The 23,005-nt window shown below is 42.2% G+C and overlaps 1 protein-coding gene across 1 annotated transcript in view; it reads left to right on the forward strand.

The window, feature by feature from the left end:
- LOC121567480 (immunoglobulin superfamily member 11) overlaps positions 1 to 23,005 on the forward strand; it is a 112,993-nt gene that overhangs the window by 20,689 nt on the left and 69,299 nt on the right. Inside the window, exon 2 of the mRNA XM_045220991.1 lies at positions 8,829 to 8,858. Within this exon, the coding sequence (XP_045076926.1) occupies positions 8,829 to 8,858 (30 nt within the window). The remainder of the gene's footprint in view (positions 1 to 8,828; positions 8,859 to 23,005) is intronic.

The following is a 23,005-nucleotide window of genomic DNA, read 5'->3' on the forward strand; positions in this document are numbered from 1 at the left end:
CCACCAAGACTCTTCCTAGAGCTGGCTGCCCGGCCAAACGGAGCAATCGGGGGAGAAGGGCCTTGGTCAGGGAGGTGACCAAGAACCTGATGGTCACTCTGACAGAGCTCCAGAGTTCCTCTGTGGAGATGGGAGAGCCTTCCAGAAGGACAACCATCTCTGCAGCACTCCACCAATCAGGCCTTTATGGTAGAGTGGCCAGATGGAAGCATCTCCTCAGTAAAAGGCACATGACAGCCCGCTTGGAGTTTACCAAAAGGCATTAAAGGACTCTCAGACCATGAGAAACAAGATTCTCTGGTCTAATGAAACCAAGATTGAACTCTTTGGCCTGAATGCCAAGCGTCACTTCTGGAGGAAACCTGGCACCATTCCTATGGTGAAGCATGGTGGTGGCAGCATCATGCAGTGGGGATGTTCTTCAGTGGCAGGGACTGGGAGACTAGTCAGGATCGAGGGAAAGATGAACAGAGCAAAGTACAGAGAGATCCTTGATAAAAACCTGCTCCAGAGTGCTCAGGACCTCAGACGGGGACGAAGCTTCACCTACCAACACGACAACGGCCCTAAGCACACAGCCAAGACAACGCATGAGTGGCTTTGGGACAAGTCTCTGAATGTCCTTGAGTGGCCCAGCCAGATCCCGGACTTAAACCCGATCTAACATCTCTGGAGAGACCTGGAAATAGATGTGCAGCGACACTCCCCATCCAACCTGACAGAGCTTGAGAGGATCTGCAGAGAAACATGGGAAAAACTCCCCAAATACAGGTTTTCCATGCTTGTTGCGTCATACCCAAGAAGAATCAAGGCTATAATCGCTGCCAAAGGTGCTTCAACCAAGTACTGAGTAAAGGGTCTGAATACTTATGTAAATGTCATATATCCGTTTTTATTTTATTTTTTGTAAAAAAAAAAAAAAACTGTTTTTGCTTGATCATTATGGGGTATTGTGTGTAGATTGATGAGGGGGAAAAACGATTTAATCCCTTTTAGAATAAGACTGTAACGTAACAAAATGTTGAAAAAGTCAAGGGGTCTGAATACTTTCCGAATGCACTGTAATATGTAGAACTGTAGAAAACTTGCTTTAAAACTGCAACATTTTCTCTAAGCTCCATGGCAAAATGTGTAGAATTGCAGGGAATTAACTTTTAAACTAAAATGTTTCTCTCCGTCGTCAAGAGGGGGGCCACTACATTTTTCGCTGCCTGGTGGGGGGGCCCCCCCAACCAAATCTCTCTTAGGGCCCCCAAAAGGCTAGCGTCGGCCCTGATCTTGCTGACAGCGAGTAGTTCTCCTGTACATAAGACAACAGCAAAGGTCAGGCCTTAGCTGCGGCAGAGTGATTTCACTGGGACCAATTTAAAAGTGTAATAGCTTGAGGTGGATGGTGTCACGCCCAGGGCCCCAGGGGCCCATGTGTACTGTGTGCATTCCCAGCCTCCATAACACTGTTTTATACATGAGGCTGTGGATGTGTAGCAGATTGAAATGTTACACACGCCGGTCTACCATGGTATAGCCAGGTTAGATAGTGGTGAAGACCGTCTATCTTGCATGCAAGGCATACAGAGTAGGCCTAAGTATTTCTTAAAAGTACCTGGTTGGCAGATTTACTTCAAAATGTCTTGTAGCTTTAATGCGCCAGAAAAATGGTGGGTTCCATATTCTTAGGGAGGAAGTGGGGGGGCTTCATGTATAATTAAAAATGATGTAGAATAATTTTATATTAGCTAGCACACCAGAGATAGAGGGTGGAGATGGTGCTGAAACCCAGAGACCTAGGAGAGCCAGTAGGCACTGTCCATAATCATGTAGCATACACCACCTTGTAGGTTCCCTCTGTATGTCTGTGTGTGTGTGTGTGTTGTTCCCGTGCTTGTGTGTGTGTGTGTGTGTGTGTGTACGTGTGTACGTGTGTGTGTTTGTGTGTACAGCCAAGGGATTTAAAGCCCAAGGCTCCCTCATGTTCTGATCTCATCCTGTAATTAATGTTAACCTCTGATTAAGACAAATGTAATCAGTCAGTCTGATTGTTATGGTGAGCTTTTGGAACCAGACTCCTCATCACCAGTCTTGGTAGATTACTTGTATCCTGTCTTCTCAATATTTTCCTGGCTGTGTCCAAGTGGGGGTCTCACTTTGTGGGGGTCTCATCACTTACCTTTTGACATCCTTTTCCTTTTAGAGTCCCTGTTGCTGATGATCAATATATTTTGATATTGGTGGACGATATATGGGTATTTAATGGCAGTGTTAAGGGGTTACACATACTGTACAGGGATTGGTTTGTCTATTGGTCACAAAGCAGAGTAAGCAGTGAAAGTAGTTAATTAATACTGTCAATTGGCCTATGGGTTTATCTTATTTTGCTATTTATGATGCTTTTTATATACTGAAACATTGGCATTATGATTTTGCAGGGAATACTAGTCTGGGTTAAAGTACATTTTGGGTGTGTTATGGATAAAATTATTAGTGGTGCTGCCTGTCTACACAAAAACAAAGGAAATATTGCACAGTATATTTTTGTTAAATATGTATGTGTTCATTTAGGTGCAAATGTTATATATTTGAGCAATATTAAAAGGTCCGATCATCAATGATTAATAGTCGTTGTGCTGTAATCTAGGTTAGGGCCCAAGAGGGAGTAGAGATGCAAAAGAAAACAAACAAATCATTCTGTATAAAGAAAACAACATGTTTTACTATCTGGCACAGGTCCTGTTAATTATACAATATTAATGTACATTTGAATGACAAAATGATCAAAAACGCGTTTACTGAGGGTTTCTGCATCAGACTACGTCATTATAATTGTAAGACATGCTCGCTCACATGTACACACACGCGCGCGCACACACACTAACAATTAAACAAACAAGTTAATACTTACTCCTGAAATAAACAGCTTAACTTTTGACTCCTGAAAGAAAACCAGGTGCTAACATCTTGGGTCATGAATTAATGTGTGAAACTACAATCAAGTTGTGCTAATCTTTAAACGCTGTTGTTATTCTCAAAATATCTCCTAAGAATACAGGGAAACTTAACACACAGGACTGTGTTTTACAGGATTCTGAACTTAGTCTGAACAGAACTTGAAAAGAACTGGATGAATCAATGGCAGCATCCTACACAGTGACCAGCGGAGCATGACCCAATAGCCACTCATGCTAGTGAGAAGATAGCTTTTTAAACCATACCAATGGGACTTGGTCATGTGCTGAACCTACAGATTAATTGTGGCACCATATGGGATGTGCTTGCAGATGAGGGATGTGTGATCAGATCAGTTTCATTCATTGCTCCAAGTTGTGAGGCCAATCTGAATGCTAAGAGTATTGACAATAGGAGAGAGTGGATATAGGCTCTTGGAAGCATGAGAATGGTCTGTTTGTAGAAATGAAGGCTGCATGGATGGAGGTCATCAGGACAGGGCTATCAATTCTGTGTAAGGGACCTTCTTTAAGCTTGCAGGTCACTTTACAATCTGGTCTTGAGAAGACTAAGGAACTGACCCGATAGCATCATACTGAATCATTCTGGTCTTGAGAAGACTAAGGAACTGACCCGATAGCATCATACTGAATCATTCTGGTCTTGAGAAGACTAAGGAACTGACCCGATAGCATCATACTGAATCATTCTGGTCTTGAGAAGACTAAGGAACTGACCCGATAGCATCATACTGAATCATTCTGGTCTTGAGAAGACTAAGGAACTGACCCGATAGCATCATACTGAATCATTCTGGTCTTGAGAAGACTAAGGAACTGACCCGATAGTATCATACTGAATCATTCTGGTCTTGAGAAGACTAAGGAACTGACCCGATAGCATCATACTGAATCATTCTGGTCTTGAGAAGACTAAGGAACTGACCCGATAGCATCATACTGAATCTATTTATATTACTGAACCACCACATTCCGCTGAATCCTGCCGCTGCAGTTGTAACATGTTTATGTGTACTGCCAAGCTAAGATTGAACATGGTTTACCTGGTGAGTCGACCAACAAACACCAGTAACATTTAAACCAACTACCAAAGTACACTAAAGCCAGTGGCCTTCTCTACCTCTCAAATGATGTCTTTCTGTGATGTCAATTGTTTACATTGTCTTGATTAATATGTTTTAAACTCCTTTTAAAACTGTACCTTGAGTACCTATGTGAACCAACAAATCTGCAAGGGGAGAATTAGCAAAGGGCTACTTGTGCTACTAATTACAGTGTTGTTAAACATGAAAACAGATGCTCAAAATGAAAACAAACGATGATATCATCAGTTTTTACATTTCTTAATTCATCTCAGTGCTTCGTACTTGTAGTGTGGCGAGGATGTTAGAGCCAGGGTTCTAGCAGCCGTCTCCATGGTAGCTGACATTCTCTTTAAGGTGCTTGGCTGTTAGCGGCCAATTGTTTGCCTGGGTAATGGCTTGGAATTCTCACCAACGTGCTTCAAAGGTCGGAATTAAACTCAAAGGGGAACTCCAATGAAAATTGCCCTGTTCGGTTGTTATTTCTATCTAGAAGGGCTTCTGTTGCAGCCTGTGATTGTCAACTTTTTTCAAATATTCATGTTTGCAACCCTGTTCTTCAGTGTCATTTTGACAACCAGAAAAAAGCACTTTAAACATTCTACAGTACATTCACATTAATCGTAATACTGACACACCTGAAATAGAACAGGTCTGATGTTGTGCATGCTGGAGTGAGATTTACACAAAAATAATGATAATGATTGAACGTTAAATCAGAATTTGTGGTCTAATTCTGTCAGTCATACGATCACTTCTCTAAATATCCAAACAACAGTGATTTCTTATGGTTCATGGCAGTTATCATTCATAGTAGAAGACAGCGTAGCTACAGTATATGCCTGATTTGCACCCAGTAATCTACAGAGATTCCCTCTTTCCCCAGCAGCCAATGCTCTTGAAGATAGCCTATTTCAGTCAGAGCCCTCTGGCCCAGCTTGACAGCTGATGAAATGATTGCCCGTTCTTCTCTGAAATGAGAGCACTTTAGCGATACAGCAGGTACCATTAAAATCAATGGTGATAGCCTGTGAATGTTCTGAGTAGAGGAGCAGTGAGGCAAAACGTCAGCTTTACATCTCGTTGCCAGTTCATGCAGAAAATATAGAAGATTATTAAAGGAGTCTGCCGTGCATTGGGTGCATGTCCCACTCCTGAAGCCATGGGGGTTTCAAAATGCTCATTTACATCAAAATGGGAATTTCTGACAGGCATCAATTGAACACTTGAAGATGCCTATGTCCAGAATATGAAACTCCAACCTTTCTCCAATGGTAGACCATATTTCATTGAGCATTTAAAGTGAGCGGGGAGCTTACTGCGCATTTGAAAACCATAACATTATCTGAAATGCAGTGTATTATTTACATTGATAACGATTTATTTGGCTGTCAACGTGGAAAAGGGTGATGGGGAAGTTGTTTGGATGATGATCCCTCCGTTACACGATACAGTAGCAGAGAGTGGAACATTTCCCGTAAAAATAAGAGCCACTCAAATTTGAAACCCACAATGGTGCTCTTAGGGAGCTCACCCCATGCAGTGTTTTGATGGCAGGCCTAATGAGCTCTAGTGCTGTTATTGGTATGCTGGGGCTTACTCCAGTTTCTAAGGATTCCACTCTAGGACTGTATGTTTCAGCTAGGCAGAGAATCAAAGGTTCTGTATACTGTCCCCCAGAGCAGGGTTCATGAAAGCCAGTGTTTCACATGATTCCCTTCAGTTTATCCAGGCTGCCTGGGTTAGAGCCAGCCATGGAGACGCTGTGTGTTCTTCTGGGCTGTTGGATCTATGGGAGGGCACTGAGAGAGGTCCATTTAACACCAGTGGAGAGAGCAGTGAAGACGCCACCATATTGCAGTCTCTAGTTAGAAACATTCTAGTGTATCAGAGGAGAAGAGCCTGTTATTGGCCAGATGAATCAAGCAGCATGCAAAGCTTTATAAACCACAGAAGAGCTTTATCTCTCTCTTCAGCAGTTACTGTAACTACAAGTGATATGCTATTTGTTATAATGTATTTCTAGATTAGGGAAATGTTAATTTCGGGAAGATGGGATAAAGGGGAATGAGAAAAATGGGATTTAGGGAAAGATCCTTCTTTGGCAACATACAGTGGGGAGAACAAGTATTTGATACTCTGCTGATTTTGCAGGTTTTCCTACTTACAAAGCATGTAGAGGTCTGTAATGTTTATCATAGGTACACTTCAACTGTGAGAGACGGAATCTAAAACAAAAATCCAGAAAATCAATTAATTTGCATTTTATTGCATGACATAAGTATTTGATACATCAGAAAAGCAGAACTTAATATTTGGTACAGAAACCTTTGTTTGCAATTACAGAGATCATACGTTTCCTTTAGGTCTTGACCAGGTTTGCACACACTGCAGCAGGGATTTTGGCCCACTCCTCCATACAGACCTTCTCCAGATCCTTCAGGTTTCAGGGCTGTCGCTGGGCAATACGGACTTTCAGCTCCCTCCAAAGATTTTCTATTGGGTTCAGGTCTGGAGACTGGCTAGGCCACTCCAGGACCTTGAGATGCTTCTTACGGAGCCGCTCCTTAGTTGCCCTGGCTGTGTGTTTCGGGTCGTTGTCATGCTGGAAGACCCAGCCACGACCCATCTTCAATGCTCTTACTGAGGGAAGGAGGTTGTTGGCCAAGATCTCGCGATACATGGCCCCATCCATCCTCCCCTCAATATGGTGCAGTCGTCCTGTCCCCTTTGCAGAAAAGCATCCCCAAAGAATGATGTTTCCACCTCCATGCTTCATGGTTGGGATGGTGTTCTTGGGGTTGTACTCATCCTTATTCTTCCTCCAAACACGGCGAGTGGAGTTTAGACCAAAAAGCTATATTTTTGTCTCATCAGACCACATGACCTTCTCCCATTCCTCCTCTGGATCATCCAGATGGTCATTGGCAAACTTCAGACGGGCCTGGACATGGGCTGGCTTGAGCAGGGGGACCTTGTGTGCGCTGCAGGATTTTAATCCATGACGGCGTAGTGTGTTACTAATGGTTTTCTTTGAGACTGTGGTCCCAGCTCTCTTCAGGTCATTGACCAGGTCCTGCCGTTTAGTTCTGGGCTGATCCCTCACCTTCCTCATGATCATTGATGCCCCACGAGGTGAGATCTTGCATGGAGCCCCAGACTGAGGGTGATTGACCGTCATCTTGAACTTCTTCCATTTTCTAATAATTGCGCCAACAGTTGTTGCCTTCTCACCAAGCTGCTTGTCTATTGTCCTGTAGTCCATCCCAGCCTTGTGCAGGTCTACAATTTTATCCCTGATGTCCTTACACAGCTCTCTGGTCTTGGCCATTGTGGAGAGGTTGGAGTCTGTTTGAGTGAGTGTGTGGACAGGTGTCTTTTATACAGGTAACGAGTTCAAACAGGTGCAGTTAATACAGGTAATGAGTGGAGAACAGGAGGGCTTCTTAAAGAAAAACTAACAGGTCTGTGAGAGCCGGAATTCTTACTGGTTGGTCGGTGATCAAATACTTATGTCATGCAATAAAATGCAAATTAATTTCTTTAAAATCATACAATGTGATTTTCTGGATTTTTGTTTTAGATTCCGTCTCTCACAGTTGAAGTGTACCTATGATAAAAATTACAGACCACTACATGCTTTGTAAGTAAGAAAACCTGCAAAATCGGCAGTGTATCAAATACTTGTTCTCCCCACTGTAGGTGGTATTGCTTTAGCTTGCATTCCTAGGTGATGCATATTAAATTAATCGCTTATCTAAATGCAGATGCAATGTATGTAATACATATTTGTTATCATGCACTTTGTATACACAAGCTATGGGGTAGATAGACCCCTACACATTGACTCGGTACCGGTACCCACTGAATATAGCCTCGTTATTGTTATTTTATTGTAACTTTTTATTTTATTTTTACTTTCGTTTATTTAGTAAATATTTTCTTAACTCTTATTTTTCTTAAAACTGCATTGTTGGTTAAGGGCTTGTAAGTAAGCATTTCACGGTAAGGTCTACACCTGTTGTATTCGGAGCATGTGACAAATACAATTTGATTTGATTTGATATCAATACGTATTTTTATGATTATGAAAGCCCTCCAGGACTTATAGAAACTAGACTTAATTTCCCTGTATCATGACGCCTGATTTATGCCTCTAAGGTTAACTCACAATGTGGTCAATTGCAGCCAATCGTAATGGCGACAGCACTGCTCATTGTATTGGCACATTGTGGAAAACCAGTCAGTGGTGCCATCGAGTCATTTGATCTGTTTGGCATACGATTCACTCAGTGGGGCGATGATGCAAAGCTTGTTCCCCGTTTGCAATGTGAGCTCTAGGGTATAATGGGGGTGATGGGGGAAGATCTATGAACTGTAATTACATTACCTACTGTACCGGGGGATGTTTTTAATTAAGTGTCCCATGTCAAACAGTATATGGAAAATAAATCAATGTATTCTGACAGGCTGCATCAAATAGAGCAGAGTGCATTGAGTTTGCCATCAATTAGTTTTCCTTTCTTTTTCCAGTGATCTAAAATCACACCCCCTTGACTGCATGAGCTCAATAGAACAAGAACAATTACACTTGACAAGGTGCCCCACCAGGAATTCACTGTAGATGGGGGTGCATTGCCTTTTGAAAACCAACAGCTGTTCATGTTCTTAAAATACATATTTGCATTACTTTATCTTTACAATGTATAGGCCTAATCTCTTTTACATGCATGCTAGCGTTTTCTTCAATACTTAGCATTGTTTTCTTATTCTCTTTTCTCAGGTTCAAGATTTGATCTACACACAGGAACAGGTACCTTTTCAACACCGTTTTTGATTATTCTTGAATAAATACAATGATGATCATTGATTGCAGAATCCATCCACTAAGACTAGGGTGAAGTGGTGGAGATGCATTGGTATGCATGCCAAGATGAGAACGTTGCTCGGATGTTCAGGTGTGACACTAGTAGTGTCAATGGCACTGTTTGAATTAAACCCTTTTTTAGGAATGGTAACTCATTAATTTGATTAGAATTTAGTCACATTCTTCCCCTATGTACTGTTAATGTCACGTTCGTCATAAGAAGCAGACCAAGGCGCAGCGCGATATGCGTACATCTTTTAATGAGTACTTATTATAACAATAACAAAACGATACGTGAAGTCCTAAGGTTAACAAAACACAAACCTCTCCGGAACAAGATCCCACAAATGACAAGTGCAAAACAGGCTGCCTAAGTATGGTTCCCAATCAGAGACAACGAGCCACAGCTGTCTCTAATTGGGAACCACCCCGGCCAACATAGAAACACATAAACTAGAACAAGAACATAGAAAACGAAACATAGAACCTAACACCCAGAAACTAACACATAGAAACTAACACCCTGGCTCAACATATAAAAGTCCCCAGAGCCAGGGCGTGACAGTTAAAGCACTGAACTTAATATAGTCAGGTCCATAATTATTGGCACTTGATAAAGATGAGCAAAAAAGACTGTATAAATAAATAATACAAATACTGAGCTATATTGTGTGCACATTTTTGGGGGGAAATTATATAATTTTATACTAGTATAATTGCTCAGAGAAAGAGATTTTGTTTAACAAGAAGCAAAAAAATCTGGTCCTGGGGCCCTTGTTAAGGTAAATGGCATCACAAACCTTACCTAGTACTAGCACATTTTACCCAAATACCTGACACTTGGCCACAAGTGGATCTCTTCCAACAAGACAATAACCCCAAGCACTAATCAAAATCCACAAAGAAATGGTTAATTGACCACAAACTTTTTTTTGTACTTTTACATGATATCCAATTGGTAGTTACAGTCTTGTCCCATCGCTGCAACTCCCCTACGGACTTGGGAGAGGCGAAGGTCGAGAGCCATGCATCCTCCGAAACACAACCCTGCCAAGTCGCACTGCTTGCTTAACCAGCTGCACCAATGTGTCAGAGGAAACACCATCCAGCTGGCGACCGAAGTCAGCTTGCAGGCACCCGGCCCACCACAAGGAATCTCTAGAGCGCGATGGGACAAGGAAATCCCAGCTGGCCAAACCCTCCCCTAACCCAGACAATTGTGCTCCGCCTCATGTGTCTCCCGGTCACGGCTGGCTGTGACACAGCCTGGGACAATCCCGGGTCTGTAGTGACGCCTCAAGCACTGCGATGCAGTGCCCCAGACCGCTGCGCCTTGAACCCCATTGAAAACCTGTGGTTTGAATTGAAGAGGGCAGTCCATAAGAGCAGACAAAGGAAATCAAGGATCTGGAAAGATTCTGTATGGTCTAAGATCCCTACCAACATGTTCTCCAATCTCATATATACAGTACGAATCAAAAGTTTGGACATGCCTACTCATTCCAGGGTTTTTCTTTATTTTTACTATTTTCTACATTGTAGAATAATAGTGAAGACATCACAACTATGAAATAACACATAGGGAATCATGTAGTAACCAAAAAAGTGTTAAACAAATCAAAATATATTTTATATTTGAGATTCTTCAAAGTAGCCACCATGATGACAGCTTTGCACACTCTTGGCATTCTCTCAACCAGCTTCATGAGGTAGTAATTTCAATTAACAGGTGTGCCTTGTTAAAAGTTCATTTGTGGAATTTCTTTCCTTCTTAATGCGTTTGAGCCAATCAGTTGTGTTGTGACAAGGTAGGGGTGGTATACAGAAGATAGCCCTATTTGGTAAAAGACCAAGTCCATATTATGGCAAGAACAGCTCAAATAAGCAAAGAGAAATGACAGTCCATCATTACTTTAAGACATGAAGGTCAGTCAATCCGGAAAATGTCAAGAACTTTGAAAGTTTATTTTAAGTGCAGTCGCAAAAACCATCAAGCGCTATGATGAAACTGGCTCTCATGAGGACTGCCACAGGAAAGGAAGACCCAGAGTTACCTCTGCTGCAGAGGATAAGTTCATTAGAGTTACCAGCCTCAGAAATTGCAGCCCAAATAAATACTTCACAGAGTTCAAGTAACAGACACATCTCAACATCAACTGTTTAGGGGAGACTGCATGAATCAGGCCTTCATGGTTGAATTGCTGCAAAGAAACCACTACTAAAGGACACCAACAATAAGAAGAGACTTGCTTGGGCCAAGAAACACGAGCAATGGACATTAGACTGGTGGAAATCTGTTCTTTGGTCTGATGTGTACAAATTTGAGATTTTTGGTTCAACTGCCGTGTCTTTGTGAGACGCAGAGTAGGTGAACAGATGATTTTCGCATGTGTGGTTCCCACCGTGAAGCATGGAGGAGGGGGTGTGATGGTGTGGGGGTGCTTTGCTGGTGGCACTGTCTGTGATTTATTTAGAATTGAAGGTACACTTATCCAGCATGGCTACCACAGCATTCTGCAGTGTTACGCCATCCAATCTGGTTTGCGCTTAGTGGGACTATAATTTGTTTTTCAATAGGACAATGACCCAAAACACACATCCAGGCTGTGTAAGGGCTATTTGACCAAGGAGAGAGATGGAGTGCTGCATCAGATGACCTGGCCTCCACAATCACCTGACCTCAACCCAATTGAGATGGTTTGGGATGAGTCGGACCGCAGAGTGAAGGAAAAGCAGCCAACAAGTGCTCAGCATATGTGGGAACTCCTTCAAGACTGTTGGAAAAGCATTCCTCATGAAGCTGGTTGTGAGAATGCCAAGAGTGTGCAAAGCTGTCATCAAGGCAAAGATTGGCTACTTTGAAGAATCTAAAATCTAAAATCTATTTTGATTTGTTTAAATATTGTTTGGTTACTACATTACTCCATATGTGTTATTTCATAGTTTTGATGTCTTCACTATTGTTCTACAATGTAGAAAATAGTAAAACATAAAGAAAAACCCTTGAATGAGTAGGTGTGTCCAAACTTCTGACTGGAACTGTATATATTTTTGAAAGGCTCATTGTCGTTATCCTCGCAAGCGGAGGGTGCTAGATTATTGAAAACAAGGGTGCCAATAAATATGACCTATCTTTTTGAGATTTGCTTTTATTACTTGTTAAACAAAATCTCTTTCTCTGAACAATTGTATTATTATAAAATTATATAATTTCCCTTTTTTTTTGCATACAATATAGCTCAATATTTATATGATTTATTTTATCAAGGGTGCCAATAATAAAGGACATGACTGTACATATTCAGTGTGTAAACAGCAATAATCAGTTTAATCACATTGACTACATAGTGTGGACCATGGTGATGTTGGCTTTAGTATAGAGCTGGTCCTAATCACAGTAAATGGAGAGTGTGTTTTTGTGGACACTAGTAATAGTGTTCTAAAGATTCGTAGGGACAGTCCTAATGACACGTTTGGGAATTCCCTTCCCCTCTCGTCTCTTTAGTTACCCTGGGCACAGCTGTTATTTTCATATTATTACTTCTAGTAGTTATTATTGTAAAAGCCCAACGTTCGTACGATTTATTTCGGTAGTGAGTCAGCACGGACGGTGTGAGGCAAAAAACAACAACAACAACAGGGATATCTATGTCTGCGGAGGCATGCTAGTCGATTTAACGGTTCGTCCTGCTTTTATGGGTATTTCTAGCAGATGGAGTCTTGTTGCGATTTACGTCTCTGGCCTCCCTCAGTGGATCGCAGAGTATTTTAGTCCCAAATAATCCCCACCATCTGCTGTCTCCTGTACTACGTTTTAGCACCCTCTCTCTCTCTCTCTCTCTCTCTCTCTCTCTCTCTCTCTCTCTCTCTCTCTCTCTCTCTCTCTCTCTCTCTCTCTCTCTCTCTCTCTCTCTCTCTCTCTCTCTCTCTCTCTCTCTCTCTCTCTCCCTCTCTCTCCCTCTCCCTCTCTCTCTCTCTCTCTCTCTCTCCCCCTCTCTACCCCCATCCCATCCCACACTATTGGAGATCCAGTCTGGCAAATGTAATCTGGACTCTGGTCAGAGTAGTGTTTCCTCCTGCCAACCCTATAGACCCCTTACTATTGGCTACTGACCAGTAGCATATTAATGTGTCTGGTGCTTAAGCCTAACTAATGTCTGTTACTGTTTTATCCAGTAGCTAGATTTATTTTCAGAGTTGAATTTAATGTTTGCTTAGTAAGAGTTATATTTTCTACAATATCAAGTAAGCATTGTTATGGCTGTCAATGAGGAACTAAACTGTCAGCCATATGACCTTATGTGTACTGCTGCAGTGCGGTTTGCATATAAACATTCTAGGCTCAAAATATCAAGTCTGTACCAAATGCCAGACAGCACTCTAGCATGAACGTATCATAAACAATGGCTGACCACGCACAGGATTTAGCAATGTGGATTTCAAACGACCAGGCATCGAGGACTACCGTATACACACTATACCTAGCATGTTCGTCCACCATGTTCATGCTCTATGGATTACTAATGGTTATGAATGGATTATGGAGGAACGATAAAAATAAACTAGTGGTGACTCCTGGGTTGGGGGCATGTGATAAAGCCATCTATACCGCAACAGAGACAGATGTCTCATCATCAGACACAGCTCTGTTAATGATAGATAGACACCCTCTGAGTGGATTGGATTCACACTACCAGGACACAGTCTCTCTGCTCTGTTTCACATTGGCTTTTCTCCGGATAATTTGTTTTTTCCTGAAATGATATGATAAGCCAGAGACCGTCAAAGAAAAACATTACAGCCTATACATTTTTGCAGTGCGGAATGGATTGTGGATTCCAACTGCCTACAGTAGCTAGCTATCCAGCGAACCCATTGCAGTTTAATAAAGGCCAATATCCAAATGATGTAATTCCGCTTGCCATACAGCAACTGCGAGTTAATTATCCTTACAGTGATTTGAATGTTGGATTATTGTAATAGTCATTAATCTATTGGTTATTGAAAAATACGCTCCTTATTGAATGCTGAAAGGCACTTTTGGGTATTTAGCTTTCAGCTTGGATATATAATAATGTGGAGATTCTTAGTACACGGAAACCATGAAATCTTTATTAGAACTCAATTCAACCACATTTCATTGTGCTAATCTACTGGAACAATGGGCGCTGCTGCCAAAGTGAAGCAGTGTTGCAATAATGAGGTGATGAATCCTCTATTCACAACATTGAAGTTAGAGGTGTCAGACAGCCGCTCCACTTAACACATTGTCTGTCTGAGATTGAAATACATCTGCAATAAGTTGCAAAAACTCTCTGTTATACAGTGTGTATAAGCACATCGGTAGAGAACAGGGGAAAGATGGAAATTATACAGCGGGTGGGTCTAATCCTGAATGCTGATTGGTTAAAACCACATTCCAGCCGGTGTCTATTCCACAAGTTACCACCGGCTAAATCTATGATGTTAAAATGCCTATTTACTCTGTTCCATCTGACTGCGCAATCCCAGCCAGGCACTTTATAAACTTGATCTCCACTATAAAAAGCATCTAGACATAATCTCACATTTCTTTTAGACTAACATTTAGTTTTCAACAGCGGAGATTTGTATAAACCTTGCTGTCTGTCTCTCTGACATTTGCAACATTGTTTCAGTATTCAAATTCGATCTCCAGCTGTCCCATAGTAATGAACGTGTCACGACTTCCGCCGCTTGTTCGGGCAGGCTTCGGCATTCGTCGTCATCGGCTTACTAGCCACTGCCACTCCATATCTCATCATTCCATTTGTCTTGTCTTGTCAATTACACACACCTGGTTCATATCCCCTCATTAGTCCGTGTATAAGTGGTCCCTCTGCCCCCTTGTCCTTGTGGGTGATTGTTTTATGTGAGTTGAGTGTAGCTCAACTTTTGCCGGGGTAGATTATTCCCCTGTGCCTGTATTTTGTTGGAGCTACCCGTACCTTGTATTGCCGGGGTAGATTATTCCCCTGTGCCTGTATTTTGTTGTCGCTATCCAGCGCAACTGTGTACGACGGAATAAACTCTGTATTCTGTGATTTACCCTCCTGCGCCTGACTCCTACTAATCACACTTATCACAGAACGTGTCGGGAGTCGGGACAAGACAGACAGGCAAGCAGCGTTTCTCAGCCAGTCAAAATCATGAATCATCTGGCATCGTTTTTATGGATATATACAAAGAAATGTCAATTGAAAAAAGGTACAACTAAACGAAGTGCAGCTAGTTTGCAGTCTTTCCAGCTTCAGTTTGAAGTGATTGTGTTAGTTGTGTTGTTGGCTAGCTCCTATGAACAACAGTGTCGTGACGAGTGAGCATCTTTTCTATGCCAGGCGAAATCGTGCCTCATTAGCTCATTATTATGGTTGTATCCAAATAAATGTCACTAGAAAACAGCTTAAACAAATGCAAATGCAGCTACCTTGCTGTTATTCTGGCTGCACTTTTTGATGTGAAGTTAGCCGTAGTTGGCTAGCTAAATGTTCCAGCCAGTATGGCAATGGAACATTTAGAACGAATGACTGGGTCGCGTCCATAGATACAGAACAAAAAGACTGAATGACTGGGTCGCGTCTCTAGCAACTGAACCGTAGCAACCCTAGATTTGTGTCAGGACTATATCTTGTGGAAGGATGAAATAGTATGAATAAATTAATCAAAATAAAGTTTTTAATGAAAATATGTCAATCATTATTTGATTAAATTGGTAACCCGTTGTATAAAAGTGATAATGCCCTCGAAGCCGGTGTTTGGAGGATATATTGGCACGGGTGTTGTTAGGCCCGAGACGAAGTCAGATGCTTCAAATCTACCCATAGTTTTCAGAGGAACTGTATCAGAGTTAATATGGCAACATTTGTAAGACATCTTAGTTCGATAAGTTTGATATGTTACGATTCGTTCCTTGGTAGCTGAAAGCCCCATACTCTTATCTAAATTCACCATAGGTTTGTGTACAGTGTAATATATTTGCTTCCATCTCCATATGTGTCATTGGTAGCCTAGCAGACTGTTAGCAGAGGTGCTACTTGGCCGTGTCTCATAGCACTCATTCCTCACAACTCCGACCCATATATGAGTCCAGACTCTGGAGAGAAGAAATGTAGAGCAAGACCACATGACCCAACACACAACACACTGTAGATCACAGCTAGACTCGGACTCCTGGGAGACACTAAACAAAACGAACATACCACTCAACCAACCCAGCGCCAGATCCTACTGGAAGAGGTTACATAGAGAACAATACAGTTCACTATTTCCTTTTTGATTACTGCTAGTGGATACAAAGATCAGATACAAAGATCTGGATACAAAGATCAGAGAGAAAATTTATCCAGGATGTGTAGTGTGTGTGAAAAGGAATCACTATGGTGCTTGTTCTCCCGGATCAATCGATTGAGTGTACACTCATAGATCTCTGTTCACTTGAGTGTACAGTGGGGAAAAAAAGTATTTAGTCAGCCACCAATTGTGCATGTTCTCCCACTTAAAAAGATGAGAGAGGCCTGTAATTTTCATCATAGGTACACGTCAACTATAACAGACAAATTGAGAAAAAAAAATCCAGAAAATCACATTGTAGGATTTGTAATGAATTTATTTGCAAATTATATGTTGGAAAATAAGTATTTGGTCACCTACAAACAAGCAAGATTTCTGGCTCTCACAGACCTGTAACTTCTTCTTTAAGAGGCTCCTCTGTCCTCCACTCGTTACCTGTATTAATGGCACCTGTTTGAACTTGTTATCAGTATAAAAGTCACCTGTCCACAACCTCAAACAGTCACACTCCAAACTCCACTATGGCCAAGACCAAAGAGCTGTCAAAGGACACCAGAAACAAAATTGTAGACCTGCACCAGGCTGGGAAGACTGAATCTGCAATAGGTAAGCAGCTTGGTTTGAAGAAATCAACTGTGGGAGCAATTATTAGGAAATGGAAGACATACAAGACCACTGATAATCTCCCTCGATCTGGGGCTCCACGCAAGATCTCACCCCGTGGGGTCAAAATGATCACAAGAACGGTGAGCAAAAATCACAGAACCACACGGGGGGACCTAGTGAATGACCTGCAGAGAGCTGGGACCAAAGTAACAAAGCATACCATCAGTAACACACTACGCCGCCAGGGACTCAAATCCTGCAGTGCCAGACGTGTCCCCCTGCTTAAGCCAGTACATGTCCAGGCCCGTCTGAAGTTTGCTAGAGTGCATTTGGATGATCCAGAAGAGGATTGGGAGAATGTCATATGGTCAGATGAAACCAAAATAGAACTTTTTGGTAAAAACTCAACTCGTCGTGTTTGGAGGACAAAGAATGCTGAGTTGCATCCAAAGAACACCATACCTACTGTGAAGCATGGGGGTGGAAACATCATGCTTTGGGGCTGTTTTTCTGCAAAGGGACCAGGACGACTGATCCGTGTAAAGGAAAGAATGAATGGGGCCATGTATCGTGAGATTTTGAGTGAAAACCTCCTTCCATCAGCAAGGGCATTGAAGATGAAACGTGGCTGGGTCTTTTAGCATGACAATGATCCCAAACACACCGCCCGGGCAACGAAGGAGTGGATTCGTAAGAAGCATTTCAAGGTCCTGGAGTGGCCTAGCCAGTCTCCAGATCTCAACCCCATAGAAAATCTTTGGATGGAGTTGAAAGTCCGTGTTGCCTAGCGACAGCCCCAAAACATCACTGCTCTAGAGGAGATCTGCATGGAGGAATGGGCCAAAATACCAGCAACAGTGTGTGAAAACCTTGTGAAGACTTACAGAAAACGTTTGACCTGTGTCATTGCCAACAAAGGGTATATAACAAAGTATTGAGAAACTTTTGTTATTGACCAAATACTTATTTTCCACCATAATTTGCAAATAAATTCATTAAAAATCCTACAATGTGATTTTCTGGATTTTTTTCCCTAATTTTGTCTGTCATAGTTGACGTGTACCTATGATGAAAATTACAGGCCTCTCTCATCTTTTTAAGTGGGAGAACTTGCACAATTGGTGGCTGACTAAATACTTTTTTTCCCCACTGTAAGTGTGTGTTCCCACCCTGGTCAAACCCAAAGACCCGGGCCCCACTTGTTAAAGAAGAGTCGTCACAATTGGGGGGATATTTTTTGCCATAGGCAACACGTGCACTGTCGGAAATTCACATCTGTCTTCTGATGATTAGTCGAGCAATAGCTTCTTAATCCACCCTTGTATTTGGTTTTTAGAAAACCAGATAGCAAGTAGGCCTATAGTTGTGCTTTTAGATGATATATTATGTACACTGTATATACAAAAGTATGTGGACACCCCTTCAAATTAGTGGATTCGGCTATTTCAGCCACACCCGATAGGTGTATAAAATCGAGCACACAGCAATGCAACCTCCATTGACAAACATTGGCAGTAGAATGGCCTTACTGAAGAGCTCAGTGACTTTCAACATGGCACTGTCATAGGATACCACCTTTCCAACAAGTCAGTTCGTCAAATTTCTGCCCTGCTAGAGCTGCACCAGTCAACTGTAAGTGCTGTTATAGTGGAAACGTCTAGGAGCAACAACGGCTCAACCGCGAAGTGGTAGGCCACACAAACTCACAGAACGTGACCGCTGATTGCTGATTAGGCCTGTCCTCGGTTGCAACACTCACTACTGACTTCCAAACTGCCTCTGGAAGCAACCTCAGCACAATAACTGTTTGTCGGGAGCTTCATGAAATGGGTTTCCATGGATGAGCAGCCACACACAAGCCTAAGATCACCATGCGCAATGCATGGGCTAGGCCCCTTAGTTCCAGTGAAGGGAAATCTTAACGCTACAGCATACAATGACATTCTAGACAATTTTGTGCTTCCAACTTTGTGGCAACAGTTTGGGGAAGGCTCTTTCCTGTTTCAGCATGACAATGCCCCCGTGCACAAAGCAAGGTCCATAAAGAAATGGTTTGTCGAGATCGGTGTTGAAGAACTTGACTGGCCTGCACAGAGCCCTGATTTCAACCCCATCGAACACCTTTGGGATGAATTGGAACGCCGACTGCGAGCCAGGCCTAATCACCCAACATCAGTGCCCGACCTCACTAATGCTCTTGTGGCTGAATGGAAGCAAGTCCCCACAGCAATATTCCAACGTCTAGTGGAAAGCCTTCCCAGAAGAGTGGAGGCTGTTATAGCAGCATATTAATGCCCATGACTTTGGAATGAGATGTTTGACGAGCAGGTGTCCACATAATTTTGGTCATGTAGTGTACATTATTATCAAATTATGACATTATCAAAGATCCGGAGATGGGGTTGTACATGGTGTTCACTAGGGTAAAGGTGTACAGCTAACCATCCTGCTTACCCTCGCCCTCTGCCCTCCCCGCCCTCTCCCCCTTTACCCCTCACCCATCCGTCCCTTCTCCCCTGTGGGCCCCACCTGCTGCTGGTGCTGGCGGTGAGGCATCCCTCACAGCCAGGGCTCAGAGACGATTAGTGTTGCGCTAAGGGACAGCTAATTTAGAGCCTGCCGCGTCAGAGTAATAGGATCTGTAAACAAACTGCCTCCACACGTCCCTGGCCGGCACCATTTAACTGGGGCACCTCCTCCCTCCTACCAAGGGAGAGGGGGGGGGGGGTGATCTCCGGAGGCGTCTGTCTCCTCCAGTGCCTCTGTGGAGAGACCTGGTAACAATGTGCTGCAGATCACAGCTCCTTTAGGTAGTTCCTATGCGCCTCTTCCCCCTCAGGAGGTTGAAAAGGTTTGGCATGGGCCCTCAAAACCTCAAAAGGTTCTACATCTGCACCATTGAGAGCATCTTGACTGGCTGCATCACTGCTTGGTATGGCAACAGCACCGCCTTCGATTGCATGGCACTTCAGAGGGTGGTGCTGACAGCCCAGTACATCACTGGGGCCGAGCTCCCTGCCATCCAGGACCTCTATATCAGGCGGTGTGAAAGGAGGGCCAAGAAAATCGTTAAAGACTCCAGCCACCCAAGCCATAGACTGTTTTCTCTGCTTCCGCAAGGCAAGCGGTACCTGACACCAACAGGCTCCTGATCAGCTTCTATCCCCAAGCCATAAACCTGCTAAATAGCTAACAAAATGGCTACACAGACTATCTGAGTTGACCCTTGTATTTATTCTCTATGCACACTCACAGGACTCTACACACTCACAGGACTCTACACACTCACGCACACTACTCTGTTTATCATATATCCTGATGCCTAGTCACCTTACCCCTATACATATCTACCTCTATCACTCCAGTATCCCTGCACATTGTAAATATTGTATTGTTGGGTTTAGAGCTTGCAAGAAAGATATTTCACTGTACTTGTGCACGTGACATTAAAACTTGAAACCTTGAAACCTTGGTCATACTGTTGAAGACCCTTCTGGAATCAGAGAGCAGTTAGCTGTAAACTAATAGCTGTGTTCTGTTACTGGGCAGGCGGCTTAGTCCCTGGTTCCTGATATCAATGTGTTGGTAATGGATATGAATCATAGGCTACTTTACGGAGAGATCTCTGTCAGATTAAGTACAGGTGAATGGGGTTGTGGTAAACCCTGGGCCATTAAGTAAATCATGTTCTTGGGTCAGGAAGACTCACTCAGCCTTGCATCCGAGTCAGTGAACTCACTAAATGTGCTTACATACACACACACACACACACACACACACACACACACACACACACACACACACACACACACACACACACACACACACACACACACACACTGGCTGCTCAGTACAGGAATTACATTTTTGCACTCCAATGCATTCCTACAAATTTTTCATAAATCATATAATTCCAATCGTTTATATGCTTCCTACATAAATGACCAGGCCCCATAAGAAACCCTGTAGTGCAACAGCATAAGTAAAACACACAGAGTGGTGGTGGTGGTGGTGGTGGTTGTGGTCTAGCCCGTTCAGTGCCTTGCTAGAATTTCAGAAACCCAGCCAGTAGCTTTGAGCCGCCATGTGCTTTAAGCCTAGAGTCTTCATGATCTGTCTGATCTTATCTGGGAGGGAATGAGTGATGTCAGGTAATACATTGATATACTAAGTAATTATGAAGCAATTTGTTTTGGGGATGATTTGGACCACGCCATGCCATAGTAGAATCTATGAATAATGCATGTCCCCTGCAGCACAGAAGGAGAAAAGCAATAAACATTTGTATCATCTGTTATTCTTGGTGGGAAATTAAAGAATATTCCCTTTGAAGCACAGACCCATGGATCATATTTTCCAGTCATTGTTTTTGATAATAGCTAAACATTTACATGCTTTAATATCTGCTCAAGGCAGGGATTGTATATGTCAAAGTCGCTGTATAACGAGATAGCAATATTCTGTTTTAAACGAGACTGTTCTCCTGTGGAATATAAATTGTACAGAGATTTGTTTTATGGATTCGTTTGGATTAGGGTTGAATATTTTCCCGGTATTTTACAAATGTTCCATCTTGAGAATAAATCACTTTTCTCCCGGGTAACCCGGTGTTTCCCGCCAAAACCGGAAGTGTCATACAAACGCATTATAAAGTGTAGAAATAGGCCTTTGTCTGGATTTGATTATAACTTTGATTGAAAATTCAAGTCTGATGCTACCTGAGCCTGATGAGCCATACATTAAAGACATTTTATGAGCCCTACATTAAATACATTTAATAAGCCCAAGCCAAAAAAGCCCAAATTATTGGGCCGTTATCTAATACATATATATGATATAGGCTACTGCACAACAGAAAAACATAAAAGCCCATAGATGTAGCTAGCTATATGCTCTCTTGGGTACATAAATTAAACTAGCTTCAGTAGGCTAATCTTTTTGAGTATGAACTGTATTGTATTATACTGTATTATATGGACTGGAATTACGCACATCGTTCAAACCATGATAAAGCAGGGAGAGAACATGCGATTCTGGTGCAGCACATGCGGCCTACAAAGTTACAAGTATAGGCTAGCGAATGTGATTTTAATTTTGAAATATATTTGTATAATTAGTAGGCTGACACATATATACCTTTCATATTTCCCCTAATGTTATAAGCCTACCTTCTCTTTCTCTCTATTGTTGCTTTATCCCTTCCTCACGTTCAACAGTTAAATGAAATACGTTTTGTTGTCCTTATCTTCATCATTGTAATGACATCCTTGAATAATATAGGACTAGAATTAGATGCAGAAGACTTTCACTTCTCTTCCTGAAGATTGAATGGTTATGGGTCGGAATAAATAACTGCTATAGTCTACCACCATCGCACATTCTCTCTTCTTTCAAACTACCTGTGAGTTCTATTGGCTGCTGTATTTAACGTTCAGCAAACAAGAGCTTGCGTCCCTCTTCGAATAGTCTATTGGTATAAGAAATGCAACAAAATATTATAGTCTAGCTTTTCCTGCATGGGACTCCAAGCGCTAAGGAGCGTTTTTTAAGGCGAGGCCAGCGGAGCACAGGTGGTGCGCCTCCCTACTGTTATTCTATTTTACTGCTGCTCTTTCATTATTTGCTATTTTTATTTTTTACTTATCAGTTTTTTACTTAACACTTTTTTTATTTTCTTAAAACTGCATTGTTGGTTAAGGGCTTGTAAATAAGCATTTCACTGTAAGGTCTACACCTGTTGTATTCGGCGCATGTGGCAAATACAATTTGATTTGATTTGATTGCGCAAGAGACTGAGGCTAATTATAAGCTTATTATGCATAACTAGTAACATAACATTAATTAGCTAAATATAAGGCTAATACTGCATTGCATTTATTACCTGAAAGAGGTAGGCTAGGACGTCTATATATAAGGCTATATATCAATCTAGAACAGGATTATCTATTTTGGATGCAATTTGAATGGAGTTGATGGAGAGAGAGAGACTGCTCGCGTGTAGACTGATTTAAAGCAATGTAATTCGAGTGATAGGCTGTTTTAAAACTCTGCAGCTGCAATTTAAAAATAATAATCTTTACAATAAAAAAAATAAGGTGACCCAGAAAGCCAGATGGAGATGGGTAAATTAGATGCGCATTCGGTCTATATATTACTGTAGCATAGACTATGCTGCAGCA

The sequence above is a fragment of the Coregonus clupeaformis genome, chromosome 6, assembly GCF_020615455.1.
Source record: "Coregonus clupeaformis isolate EN_2021a chromosome 6, ASM2061545v1, whole genome shotgun sequence".
NCBI lineage: Eukaryota > Metazoa > Chordata > Actinopteri > Salmoniformes > Salmonidae > Coregonus > Coregonus clupeaformis.